This window comes from Pomacea canaliculata, linkage group LG4, assembly GCF_003073045.1.
Source record: "Pomacea canaliculata isolate SZHN2017 linkage group LG4, ASM307304v1, whole genome shotgun sequence".
In the NCBI taxonomy this organism is placed as follows: domain Eukaryota; kingdom Metazoa; phylum Mollusca; class Gastropoda; order Architaenioglossa; family Ampullariidae; genus Pomacea; species Pomacea canaliculata.
The window spans coordinates 13,818,380-13,832,510 of NC_037593.1; the positions used below are offsets into that span (position 1 = coordinate 13,818,380).

Here is a 14,131-nt window from a genome sequence, read left to right on the forward strand (position 1 = left end):
TGACGGCCCTCCCCATCACGTTATGTTGATGTGATTGGTAATTGTGGGTTTTATTTTTTTTAAAACCCATTTTAAAGTAATGCCACATGATAATGCCGAGCTGCATTATAGCGTCCATGTTGTATTTACTAATTTAAGTTAAAAGGAGCAGAAGAAATCTACATAAAATACAGGTACCTCTTTATTTCACTGTTGACGATAATTAATTTTAGTTTAACACCATTTATTTAGCAGTCCGCTAGCATTAGTACTGGTATTGTTGCACGGTGCTCATACAGTTATAGCGGTTGCAGAAAATTAAATATAAATAGATATTTGACTGAGATATTATAAAGAACAGAGAAGTGGCCATGAGAGGGTTATAAAATTAATGAACACTTTCTGTGTACACTTTGATCACTAGTCAAGTTGACAGCCACCAAACACTGCTGTGAAAGAAACGATTCGACCACTGACAATTATAAGAAAATGTGATAAATAGAACAGTCTAAAAAGTATTTTTTCTCCACCCTCTTTCGCTTTTAACGGAACAAAAGTTTGATGAGAGGGGGCGGAGCATTAGTAAAATTTAAAGCCCAAACCCAAGATCGCTTGTTCTCCTTCACAATTTTCTGCTTAGCAGACTTAGTGTTGGTACTAGTCGAGTAGGGTACTAAGCCTTAAGCATATCTATTTTTTTAAATTATTTAACAGAGGTACCCACCAACCAAGGATAACCTTGGGAGGTTTCTGCACAAATGGTCTTTGGATTGATTTCTCCCATAAACTCTTGCAGCTGTGATTTTATTGTCAGCTTTGCATCTTTCATTCTTATTTTATTAACATTTAGATCAGTATTATGAAATAATGGAACATTTGTTCCAAGAAAAATGACATAATAATAATGATGATTTATATAGCACCTTTCCAAAGATTTGCTCATTGCGCTTTACATAAATGATAGACTAAATCATTGACAACCATGCACCCATATTTGCATATAACAGACACGCTAACTTCTACAACATACACTCATGCACAAAATAAATTACAGACACACATTATATGACATGGATAAATGCTGCTGCTGGTTTCTGTTCTTTCTTCATAGAGAACCCTATGAAATGACAAGGATGTTGATAATATGGAAACATGTCTCTCCCTGTCCTAACTATAGAAGGAAAGACACTAACCTTTTTTTGTGCATCTCATCGAACACTCTTTCTTAGTTGCTGGCACAGGGCAAAACACAATCAACCAACCAACCGATCCTCTTTCTTGTCTACTCAGCTACCCTCAGTGCATATATACTATTCATGGGATAATCTAAGAACTTTCCATTAACATTCACTCATAAAACACCTATTTAGACCAGATGAGTACTGCAAACTTTGGTCAAGGTCAGACAAATAGTGTGGATTCATATAAATCACACACTACCGCACACACTAATAGCACAGACATTGAGTTTTTGTCCTAATTTCATAAGCTCTTGGTGGTGATAAAGTCAGCTGGGTCAAGCTGGAAAAGGACTGAGCTGGACCCTAATACAGTAATGAGTTAATCCTTCCTGCAGCCATTTATATTATTACTCTCCTCATTTCAAACTGCTGAGCCAAAGAATAGGACCCATTTCTTCGAACATCTAAGGTTGGATGTAGTTATCTATATGGTTCAAATGTTGCATTAAAAAGGATTATGGATTGTTTTGTTCTCATGCAGAATGAATCTTGATGATCTGAATTCATTATTTTTGGAACACATGGATCCCTTTAAATATAGCTATGTAACATCTTTTAGCACTAGACAAGCCATCACTTTGCTATATTTGTTGAGCCAATTTAAGAAGCAAAGAAATAATAATGTGTGATTATTTATATCTTATACTTTTGCAGTAGTATCAGCTTTTGAATTTTTTTTAGATACTTGTAGTTATTACTACATACTTACTACTGCCTACTTCAGTTTCAATTTCTGTGACTTGGGTAACTTATTTCCGTTCTTTACTATTATTAATAGCAGTCCTTTTAATAACAGTAACTAGCATTCTAGCAAACTTATTATTTAAAAGAACTTCTACCAACAAAATATTGTTGAGCATATTTGGGCTAAATAACTAGATTCAGCAAAGTAATAGTGATGTAAAATCTTAAACTCAAGCATATTTGTAGGTAATGACACTTTAACTAGGCATATTTCATTATGCAGTCCTAGCTCATTATTTCTTTAGACAAAAATGTCAGAAAAAATTTGTAAACTAAACCAAAAAAGTAAGCATGTTAAGAAAATGGATAATATCAGGTTTTTATTCCAGTTCCAACTCTTCAACTATTGCTGAGCTAAAAACCTGGAGAAACATAAATCTTGATTTCAATCTACTTCCGTTGTCTAGTCATGCACATTATGTTGGGTAGACTGTTTAGTTTCTCATTACCATGCACCTGTGTGCATATTTTACTATCATCATCTGTGCAGGCGACAACTTGCTCTAGTGATGACGTACAGTAAATTACATACAGTATACGCAGTTTTAATAGCATCGTTAAGTTGTATCCAGCGTGTCTCAATTGTGAAAATCTCTTAATAGAAATGCTTGGGTTCTTTCTCTCTCCTGGTTCATATCAAAGCGGTTAACATAGACCAGTCAATACAACTGAGTCTGTTTCATTGTGTACCCAGAGTGATATTTGTCACACCTGTAATGTGAAGGTGCCGCAGCTGGATTTGTCTGAGGAGGATGCAGCAAATCAGCAACTTACCTTTTTTTTTACTCCCCCACTTAAGGACTGCGGGCTTTTGATAAAATTCAACTGCTAAGCGTTTGCAAGAAATGCTACTGTGTTGCTTTGAGTTGTCCTTTCACCCTGTTGCTGATGATGACGCTTTACAAGTAATGGATGCTGGCAGGCAGTTGCATGAGCTATCGGCTTTTACCATACCTGCCCACGAGGGGCAAACAATGGGTTGCAAACGATGGGCGGAAGATTACACAAACGAGGGTACCGTAGGACTGAATTGGCGACTCTTGAGGTCTGAGCCTCTGGTGAGCGTAATGGCCAATTGTACAGTTAAGCTTAACAGAATAGTGCTCAAATCCGCTGTTGCCCAGACACTAACTTTAGCGACGCAGTTTGAGCAAAGTTCGCCTGCTTTCGTAAAGGTCAATCTAAAGAAATTCCAGACAACCAACTGACGAGTCAGGGTGAAATCTGGGAAGGATGGAGACATTTAGGTGTGTACGGCACGGACGTCACGCCGAGGTGGGGTGGGGCATTAAGGGGAGGTAATCATCCCGACATGCTCATCTTCAGTATGCATTTCTGCGAGCAACTTTTCTACTCGTTAACTAGGACCTCGTAACTGTTCAGTGACGCACGTGCATATCACAGCAAAGACCGATTTTATTCGAGTTTTGCAATACTGAGCCTGGCTCGGTCAAAAGTTTTGCGTCCATATGACTGGGTTCCAGGCAGCCCCTCGCTGACGATAACGATAACTGCGTTTAGCTTATCTCCCTTCGACGTCAGGCACTACTTGAGCTCGCTTCAGCGCTGAGCAGTGTTGGCCACGGCTTCGCACAGTTAATACTAGGGCAGCCACTTGTTTAGTCGTCAGCATCGGCGCGCGCGTCAGTTCGCACTTTATTGCTCAGTCATGTGTTTCAAATATGGAATCTTTTGTTTGTCTCAAAGAAGAAAAGGTAACTTTGGTAAAGTTTTTAGCCGTCGATGATGTATGAGCCTAGGATGGGGTCATCTTCAGACATGCAACAAATATTTATATTCTTAAAAAGGTAAAATCCTTTTTAAGTAGGAGCAGTGCCATCTCTTCTCGCACCACCACCCCAGAAAGAAATTAAAATGGAGTTTATATGTATAAAAAAATCAGGGCTCATACATGATCTCTGAACATAGATGAAAGGGCTTTCATGTCTTCACTTGTTTACTTTGGTTTTTCCTAATGCCACGGCAGATCATGTTATCTTTAGTCCAGTTCTGGAGATGATAAATTTATCTTGTGGGGGTTTTTGTGTATTCTGGAAATTTCTGTACAAAGTTTATTATTCGAACTGGTACAGTTTTATGTGTTCAGTTTTAAATATGCTGTTAAAGTTTCTTGCATACTGTGGTGTATCTGAGGCATTTGTCAGTCCATCTGATGAATATGAATAGGTGAACACTAAGGTGGTGTTGTACAACATAAGTTAATTCAGGTAGTATTTCCTTTTCAGAGCAGGGATATCTGAAAATTCCAAGCTCACCAGCCTATGCCAGCTGTAAGAGTTGTGACAGTGGACTCATTAATCTTTCTACTATACGTGAAAGTACCAAGTTCAGGAGAGAGGAGCATACTGCAGTGGGAAGAATATCTGACTCATCAGATAACAAAATGGAGTTTTCCGAGTTCATAAAGACACCAAAGGTGGATGGTGTGACCTTACGACGACCCTTTTGCAGCCCACTTGAGGGGACCCTGTGTGTCACAGGGCACCATCTTCTTCTGTCCTCACGGAAAGATGACAATGAGATCTGGGTGAGTTAACATTGCTTTCTGTGCATGCCATTGTTCATTTTTTGTTTGTTATTTACTTGGTAATGCAGTTGTGCAGTGTGTGTTTGAAAGTTTTCCCCTTTTAGCACAAAGTATCATTATAAGTGGTGGGGGTTCTAGAGACTAGTATATATGAAATGTAGTCATAATGATCACAGATCATGAACCCAACGCTTCTTATAGTTGGGATATGTAGTGTACCAATTATTTCTTTATATCCAATAATAGGGTCATTTCTTAGTCACAGTATTCTGAGGTGAGGAGTAATGCAGCTGAGTTTCATTTTTCAGGCTTTATTATCATCATTTGTGTCCCAACCATCTACAGTAAGCTTAAAAATTGGATTTTGAAGAAATTTATTTTTCGATATGTGCACCATTTCCGTTCATGTTGGACTGTTTGGTTAAGAGGTTGAAAGGTGCTTATGGATCTGTCATTTAAACTATTTTTTTTCTGGTTGGTGGAACCAGCTTTTGCATAGCCGAGTGGACAGTGTGGAAAAGCGGCTGAACGCAACTGGCAATGTGCTAACCCTCAAGTGCAAAGACTTTGTATTGCTGCAACTGGATATTCCATCTGCTGAGGATTGCATTAATGTTGCGAGCTCCATCGAACAGCTGTCTAATATAGGTATTCGCTTTTTTAGTGACTTTGTATTCTGCAGGAGTGGATAGGCCACCTTATTTGAAAATGTATTTTCATGCATGACCACGTCAATAAAATTAAAATCTCAGCACTACTCAGTGTCAGCACATGCTCATCAAAGTGCTTAACCAAACAACCACCCAGCCTGTTAATCTCCCTGTCAACATATTGCTTCTTCCTAAACATGAAGTACAAATCCTTGGCAAACTATTTATTTCAGAGAGATTTTGCACAACTATTGCGCTTCAGTTCTTTTTGTTTTCATAATTGAATGTGATTTTTTTTTTCTGCAGATGACATAACTCTAAAATTTCCATTTTTCTTCCGGCCAACATTTGAGGTTCTGGAGAATGGATGGGGTGCTTTCCAGCCAGAAATGGAGTTCAATCGGTTTAAAGAAATATCGGAAGACTGGCGCCTTAGCTATGTTAACAAAGATTTTTCTGTGAGACATACCTCTTTGCACCCATTAGTTTTTCAAATGTGAACATTCAGATTACATTAAGTGAAGCTATTTTATTTAATATGTGTTTGTAATTTCTTGTAAATTTCAGGCATATCTTCATGCATTATGTTTTAAATATAATAACAAAGTGTATTTATTTAGCACATTTCCTATATTACAGTGGTAGGCATTTCACAAAATCACAGTGAAGTAATAGACGTAAAATTAGAGATGCATGTAGCACCCAGAAGGACCCTAACATAACAAGAAGAATAATAAAAATGAGGATAAAAAATTATCTTTAAAAATCCCATTTATCTTCCTCGTTTAGATGATATATACAAAATAATAAGCAGAATACCACACAAACTTACAAACCTAGTGGCTCATTCTGTAAAAGACAAAAGTTAAAAAAACTGCAGAGTTATTTGACCAGATTAGAATTTATGTGCAAATTTTGAATTGACCGTTATAAGAAACCTCAGTGATGTTTCATTGCGCATCCTAGCTCCTGTTGCCAGTGCTATGAGGTTTCAATCTAACCATTTTTGTCAGGTGTGCTCAACTTACCCTCATGCAGTAATTGTACCTAAGAGCATTGATGATGAGACTCTTATTAAGGCAGCGGCCTTTCGCATGGGTGGGCGATTTCCTGTCTTCAGCTACTTTCACAAGGACAGCAAGGTGAGTGCATGCACGAGCATAGAGGAGCCAGAATAAATACTGTCATTATATACACAAACCTCAACTTGAGAATGGCTGAAAATAATGGCTGTGAGCATGTACACATTTGCTTCTGTTTTTCTGCACATATCATATGGAGTGTGAAACTTGTGGATACCTAGCGACTCAGTTCTAGGAGCAGCATTGTTTAGAATTACATGTGGCAGAATGATATGTCCGATGAAAACTGTTGATATAATGGCTTACTACAACCAGTTACTATTCTGAATGTCAAGTGACAAAAGTTCTCAAAATAAGCACTATCAATTGTACTAAACAACCATTACCAAGCTTTATCTACTTCCAGTTTTAAGCAAAGATAATTTGCATGGTGCGATCATAAACAAGCATAATAAATAATAACATAATTTTTAAGAACCTTTGCTGAATGAAGAGGATCACAAGCAGACAAAAAACTTGTAATATACTTGGCCATTAAAGCTCAAGATCAAGTGTGACAGATAACTTGTTTATAAAGACCAGCATGCTGCCGATTGCAACCATAATCTCGTTTACTTACAGGCAGTGCTTATGCGAAGCAGTCAGCCATTAGCAGGCACCTCAGGACGCCGATGCAAAGAAGATGAAAAACTTGTAAATTCCATTCTGGGCAATGGTCGGCGGGGATACATCTTGGACACACGTGCTCAGAATGTGGCAAAGGTAGCTCAGAGCAAAGGTACAGACTAAGTTGTTGGGTGATTGAGCTTTGAATTTTTTTATGTACAAAGTAAAGTTTTTTGCGATAAGCTACTGGAATAAATACTAAAATGGTAGTAGAAATATTATTTAGTAGCTACAGAATTGATACATCAACAGTTGTGATGTAACATACAAGAGGGTATATGGCTTGATTTCCTTCAGCCAGCATTTCTAATTATTCGGTCAGTCTACCATGTCAGAATAACTTTAAAAAAATAATAGGCCTTATATCTACTTGTAAAAGTTGATGTTTGTGTACAGGCATTTGTATGTGAGAAACATAGGAAGAAAAGTAAAATAATCCTTGGTGGCAGGTGCAACAGCTTGTTGTTTGTACTTGTATTGGCTTTTCTGCATTAGAATATAAATTAAACATGTTTTTGTGATGTATGTGCAGGAGGAGGATATGAACTGGAGTCTAACTACCCCCAGTGGTGGCGCATACACCAACCCATCGAAAGACGTCAGGCTTTCCATGATTCACTGATAAAGATGATTGAGGGTGTGTAGACAAATGCAAGGTTTTTTTTATGGATGTGTTTTACAGCAAATTGTAGGCCACATTAAAATAATTCTAGGATAATAATTGTAATAATGTATGGTCATCATCAGACAGGCTATGTACCAGGCTTTTTAAGGTTCTTGGTAGTTCCTTGATCACTGGTGATGACAGACTTGTTTGGGTTTTGTCAGATGAGGAAAATCGTACAATTTTGCTGATTTAACTTGCAAGTAATCTCGTCAGGTGTGAGTGTGAATGTCAGTGTAGATGTAATGATTAGTACGTTGACAGATTTGTGGTTGATGATCCGAGAAAATTTTGGAGTGAAAAAATGTGTATAATCAAGTAGGGATGGTGTATTTGTACAGCTAGCAGTGATAGCAATTCAAACATGGACAAGTGGCTTTCCAAGCTGGATTCTAGTGCCTGGATGACTCATATCAAAGACATTTTGACTACAGCATGTGTTGTTGCACAGACAATGGACAAACAAGGTGAGCATATTTCTCTTTAATCATTCCTTCCTTCTGTACTCTATTTATTTATTGAAACATCAACCTGTGATCAGTGAAGGAGGTCTGTACCACATGGAAATCCATTATAATGATAAGTTTGACAATAGTTCACAGCCTGTTCAGGCCAGGTATTTGTAGCCTGTTAATGACACTACAGTTATGACCCTATGGTCCTCGAGAAGTAACAAGAGCTAAACTAATGACATGACATAGCTGTTTGCTCAGACAGTCATGAGAGTCTTATATGTAATGCTTGCTGCTGATGGCAGTTTGCGGCAGATTGGTATGGAAATAAAGTTGAATTTGTGATTCAAGATGTTGATAACGTGTAAAACTGTTACATAGGTACTCATGTCTTGGTTCATGGTGCTGAGGGAATGGACACAACTTTGCTGGTGACTTCTTTGGCTCAACTTATTCTGGATAAGGACTGCCGTACTGTCAATGGGTGAGTGGTCCCTGATGGCCTGTTGGCTTTATTGTTTCTCCTGTCTTGTGTTGTCATTGTGACTTAAAGTCTTGCTTTATGTTCCTGTAATCTTTTATAAGGATGTATTCAGCTCATCAACACCTTGTGTCTACATTATTTTCTATTCTTATTCTGCTTTTGTCATTCCCTATGCTGTCTCATGTCTTTTGCTATGTTTCAAGGTATATTATATCTTTGCAAATGCCTTGTGTCTCATGTCTTGTGTTGTGCTTTGTGTCTCATGGTTTGTGCTGTTCTTCATGGTGTCCTATGTCTTGTGCTATTCCTCATGTCTCATGACTTGTTCTATGCCTCATGGTATCTCATGTCTGGTGCTGTGCCCCATGGTGTCTCATGTTTCAGATTTGAAGCCCTCATAGAACGTGAGTGGATTCAGGCAGGGCATCCCTTTCGACATCGCTGTGCAAAGTCTGCATATGCCATTAGCAAACAGCGGCATGAGTCACCTGTTTTCCTTCTCTTTGTTGACTGCGTGTGGCAGGTGGGCTGTTTAAAAATGAATACATAATATTAAGAGATAACCTGAGGGAAATGGAGAAACACCTCGTAAGATTTTTCAAGTACTGATGCCCTCTTACCAGTTCAAGTTTATATCAAGGATTTGTCTTGTTTTTGCTGTTGGTAATTAATATTGCCATATATAAAGATAACAAAGAAGATGGTGATAGTGATAAATAATAGAGAACTGGGTCAATAATCTTTCAAGATCAAAAAGTATGTTTTTACTCATTAGTCCAATATTTAGACATATTCGTTCCATCTCCTTCACAGTTAACTTGTGGAATTATCTACACTTGCTGTTTGAAATCACCTGATACATTTTCGTCTTCTTTTAGATCTGGAGCCAGTTTCCATGTTCATTTGAATTCAATGAGGATTTTCTGATCATGCTGGTTCAACATGCCTATTACTCACAGTTTGGTATGTATCTCATGTTTGCAGCTCAGAAGAAACTCTGCTGTGAAACCACAAAGTTTCATACCTGGGGGCATTCATGCATGAATGAGTGCATCTTTGTGCAAGTCCTTGTGTAAAATGTGCTGATTTTAAGTACTTAGTTTATGCAACAAGTGTTTTTCTATAACCTAACTACATCATCTAAATTATGAAGGAAGTATGACCAATATTACAGAAAGTGTAGGAAGTATGGCAAGAGGGATATAGTTTTTTTCCATGCTGTTTATGTTTTTAGGCACATTCCTTTGCAACAATGAAGCTGAAAGGCACCAGCACAAACTCAAGCAGAGGACTGTCTCCCTCTGGTATGGCATGTCTCTGTATGCATATGTACATTAGTCAAGGCTTAATACATGCGTAATACATGGCAACAAACTGTACGACCTTGGTTTGGGAAATGTATATAGGGGAAAGTAGAAATCAGTTTTTAGGACAATGCTAACACATGACTTTGAACAAATGTAAAAAGTTTGTTGAAAAATAGTCAGACCTAGTGGCTGTGTGGATTCTTGATTTCTGGAACAATTGTATTTACATGCGTGTTTTTGATTTTGACTGTTCTTTTTGCAGATAAATGTAGTCTGCAGAAAATATGGTGTTTATCTGTTAACTTGTTCATTTGCAGGTCATACCTAAATCGGCCAGAGATAATCAAAGACTATTTGAACCCAATGTATGAACCAAACCCTGCCGTTATATGGCCTTCTGTGGCCCCTCAAAGTCTAGTAAGGAGATTTTTTTTAAAGGTTTTGTTTTCTTGTTTATACCTTTGAGGTGTGATGTGGATCTGCAGTGATTGTTTTGTTTGATGTTAGTAAATTAATAGACAACATAACAAAGTGATGCTATGTATTGATGGAGATGTGAAAAGTGAGGAATGGAAAATCTGTAAGATCAGTACAATTTTGGGAATTATGATTTTAAGTTATAATGGAAGGAGGACTGCACAAGTCATACTAACATCTGGAGATTTCGCCAGCACTGGTTCCTTTTAGGTATGCGTTATCCCTAGACATGTTTTCTGCTCTATGGCCTCTATATGCTATTGCATCCCACCATCTCATCTCATGTGATAAGCTGTCTTACAGCCATGTGCTGTTCCATGGACATACTTCTGTAATACATCTCCTGGCATAATAGTGTCTTTGGGAAGGCCTGTACTGAGTGTGATAGAATAACTTGAAACTCTTTGGTTTGAAATACTGCTGTAACACTTCAATCTCTTCTGTCTTGGGGTGCAGTCTCTATGGAATGGCCTGTACCTGAGAACTTACATTGATCAAACACCAGTGCAGGAAGCCTGGGAAGAGATGAAACGGATACGTGAACATGACAAGGAGGTTACATCCAAAGCCATCAGACTGCGAAGGTAAGATAAGGGTTAATAAAATAAAGATGGGATGAAGTTGATCTTCTGTTGCTCACTCTCATGAAATATGGATCAGGATTGGAATTGGTTTTGTTCGAAGTTCAAGTTTCCAAAATGCTTTTATCTTCCTATAGTCTCTTTTGCTTTGTTACTTTTAACATAATATTTTTGGTTAAAGGTGAAGAACATTGTGTGCACAGATAAATTTTATTTATTATTTTGTTTAACATGATTTTAATGTGGTCATAAATGACATAAACAGTCTTTGATATTTGCTGTTGACATGGTGGGAATGTAGTGATCGTTGTGCTTTATGTCATCAGCACTTTATGATGGTGGTTGTGCATATCATCTTTGTTTTCTTCATTATTGTTTTAACACAATGAATAAATTTAGCACCGTTTAAATTTCATTGAGTCTTTTGGAATATGGTTCACATAGTTTAAAGCCATAGCTTTGATCCAGGATTGGAGCAATAAACTCGTTTTAATGTCTTTGAAGCCTTTGTATTGCCAGCAGAGAAATTAAAATGATTTAAACTTTTAAAATTATATATTTCATGATCAGTTGGAAATTTAGCTAAAGGAAGCCAGTTTAAGGTATTACACTCATCTTCTTACATCCCCTCTACCTCCAATCTTCCAAAAGGGGTCATCATAAGATGTCGATGAAGCTACCAAAAAGCAAAAGGTTTTGTCTATGCTATCCTGTACCCCATTCTTTAACTCATTCAATTCAGATGAATCAATGCAGTTTAACTATAGCTATAAAGACATTAGCATCTGAGGGTGCGAATTGTACAGGAAGAGAAGCCTTATTGGCCATGTGCCAGCGGTGACATCAGAAGTGCTAGCATTAATCAGACAAAATGCCTACAGTTATCTGCCTCATCTGGACTTAACTTGACGTCCTTCCTTTTTTTTTGTGAAGATTCAGATTAAATTTAGAATTTTCTAGTATTCATCGTTATGTATAATTTATTTTTATGATTTTCAATTTTTTTATGCTGATGTACCTTAGTTGGCTGATGCTTGTGAGCTAAAGGTTAGGTAATCAAAAGAAATAATGTCGATAATCTGTTTGTATTTTTCCAGACAGCTTGAAGCACTCAAGCGAGAAGCACTTGCTGCTGGAGTGATTTTGCCATCTGCTCTCACTGATGGTGTTGAGAGTCTTCAGCTGAAGTGATCTTACTGTGTCTGTAAAAGTCAAAGATTCAACAAGTTCAACAAGGAGTCTTACGCAGACTATTCCTTATACTGTTGTGTATTATGGCTCACTAAAAGATAAGCACCAAATGACTTTCTTTTTTTTTTTTTTAACGAGCTCTTATGTTGTCTTGGGAGGGTTCTGGGAACGGTCAAGAATATGGGAGAAGCTGGTTTGTGTATTCTGAAATGCATATGCACTAGTCAGACCTCTCAAAACTATTAGCTGTTTCAGCCTGTGCATGTGTTCTTTGTGTTGTAAAATGTGGAGATATCCTCTTTTTAACAGTGTATCATGCACATTTTCAAAGGATTAGTGGGGGATCCCAATAAAACAAAATGAATACAAGTATTAAGCTAAACCATTCTGCTTCATAGTCCACCTAAGATGTAATTAAAAGTAATTTTTACTTTGCACTGCGTATGGTGCAGTTTTGAAAATTCCTCCTTTTCAATGTGAGCTCAAAAATGTCATTCCAAGTTGTGCCACAGAGTTTACTGCATGATATTATGTTGGCAGGTGCACACTGAAAGCGAGCTCAGTATTTATTTGGCAGATGTTGCTTTGTGACTATAAACTGCTTCAGGGTCATGTCTTTTTTTTTTTCATGTATATGGGATGTGTGCGTGTGTACATTACATAAAAAAAAGAATGAAAGCTTTACTGAGACTTTGCAAAGGTGATGCAGAGGCTGTAATATTCACTGTTATTTGTCTGCAGTACTTGCAGAAGGTGTACAGATTGTTGATATCGCTAATATTAGAGGGAACTGTCATAAGATATAAAAACTTTGAAAACAAAAAAAAAACAGCTTACAAAAATGCGGTTCTTCTATTCCAATTTGAAGGCTACTACTTTTTATTCAGAAAACAATGAGGCAAGCAGGGAAAGAGCAGATAAGCAGTGCACAAACTTCCGATGTCAGAGATGGGCAGTTTGCTTACTGCTGTCACTTAAAAGATGTCTTCTCTTGGGGAAAAAAAAGCCACAATTGTGAATATGCTGGATCTTTCCTTGCATGCACGACTGGAAATGTATGTGGTGGGGAGTTGTTTTCAATTTGTGACAAGCACTTCAAATTTTCCTTTTTGAAATTGGCTTATAATGTTTATTGCATTTATGTACAATCTTAACTCTGTGACCAAAATGCATTGTTGGGTGAGGTCAGTGATATAAAGTAGTATGACCTGGGATAACTTTTAGAGGCAAATCCAGTGTGTGGTGGAGAGGTGAGACAACTATGAGACAATATAATAAAATAATTTTAGATCTCTAGTGGTCACCCTTAGCATCCTAGAAAAAAAATACTGATTAATGTAGCAATTAAATGAAAAGATTTCATTAGAGGAACAACGAATCTCATCGCCATATTCAGCTAACTAGGGCACAGAAATCTACAAAAGAAATGGATTTTTTGTCATTCTGTCATTTTTCATGCAGAAGTAAGGAGTCCATAAATTTTTAGTATACAGTGTATTGATGAAGGTATGTAAAGCATTAAAGATCTAGACAGATAGCTCAATTTTTAAAACTAAAATTGCTCATAGATAATGAAGTGTGAAACTTAATGTTCAATTATTTTGGTTTTGAGAAGTTTTTTTCTTTTTTCCAACATTTATATCCTTTCTGTGATACAAAAAAAATCTTCCCACCAGTATCAAACTAATGTGGGTTAATAAAAGGAAAAAGGGATACATATGCACTGAAAGTACCTGTTTGCCCTAGCACCAGACTTGTTGCACGTAACGTATTTGTGACTTGTACTGTAATAAAAGGCTCTGTTCCAGTCTTAACAGTTGTCATAAATTGTCGTTTTATGCAGTGTGCAATAGATTCCTTTTATGAAGGCGAACAAAAATTTCTGTTTTACTTTGTAAATGTACTGTGCTGAGGATTGGAATGGGTCTTGGGCATGAACTGCTTATTGATTACACAGATGTTAAACCTACCTAACACGAAAAGCTTTATAAAACTGAGAGCTTTTAAAATAATAATAAACGCATGATTTATACAGTGTTTACTTGTGCTCTAACTACAGTACTAA

General features: G+C 37.2%; 1 protein-coding gene across 1 annotated transcript; it reads left to right on the forward strand.

The window, feature by feature from the left end:
* Nucleotides 1-4: 4 nt before the first annotated feature.
* LOC112561988 (myotubularin-related protein 9-like) lies at nucleotides 5-13,905 on the forward strand. Its single transcript, XM_025234880.1, has 15 exons — nucleotides 5-173; nucleotides 4,211-4,512; nucleotides 5,001-5,160; nucleotides 5,469-5,620; nucleotides 6,176-6,304; nucleotides 6,866-7,022; nucleotides 7,443-7,547; nucleotides 7,916-8,041; nucleotides 8,408-8,510; nucleotides 8,895-9,033; nucleotides 9,389-9,473; nucleotides 9,745-9,814; nucleotides 10,135-10,234; nucleotides 10,751-10,878; nucleotides 11,973-13,905. The coding sequence occupies exons 2-15, from the start codon at nucleotides 4,369-4,371 to the stop codon at nucleotides 12,064-12,066; spliced, it is 1,692 nt and encodes a 563-aa protein (XP_025090665.1). The 5' UTR covers nucleotides 5-173; nucleotides 4,211-4,368; the 3' UTR covers nucleotides 12,067-13,905.
* The last annotated feature ends 226 nt before the right edge of the window (nucleotides 13,906-14,131 follow it).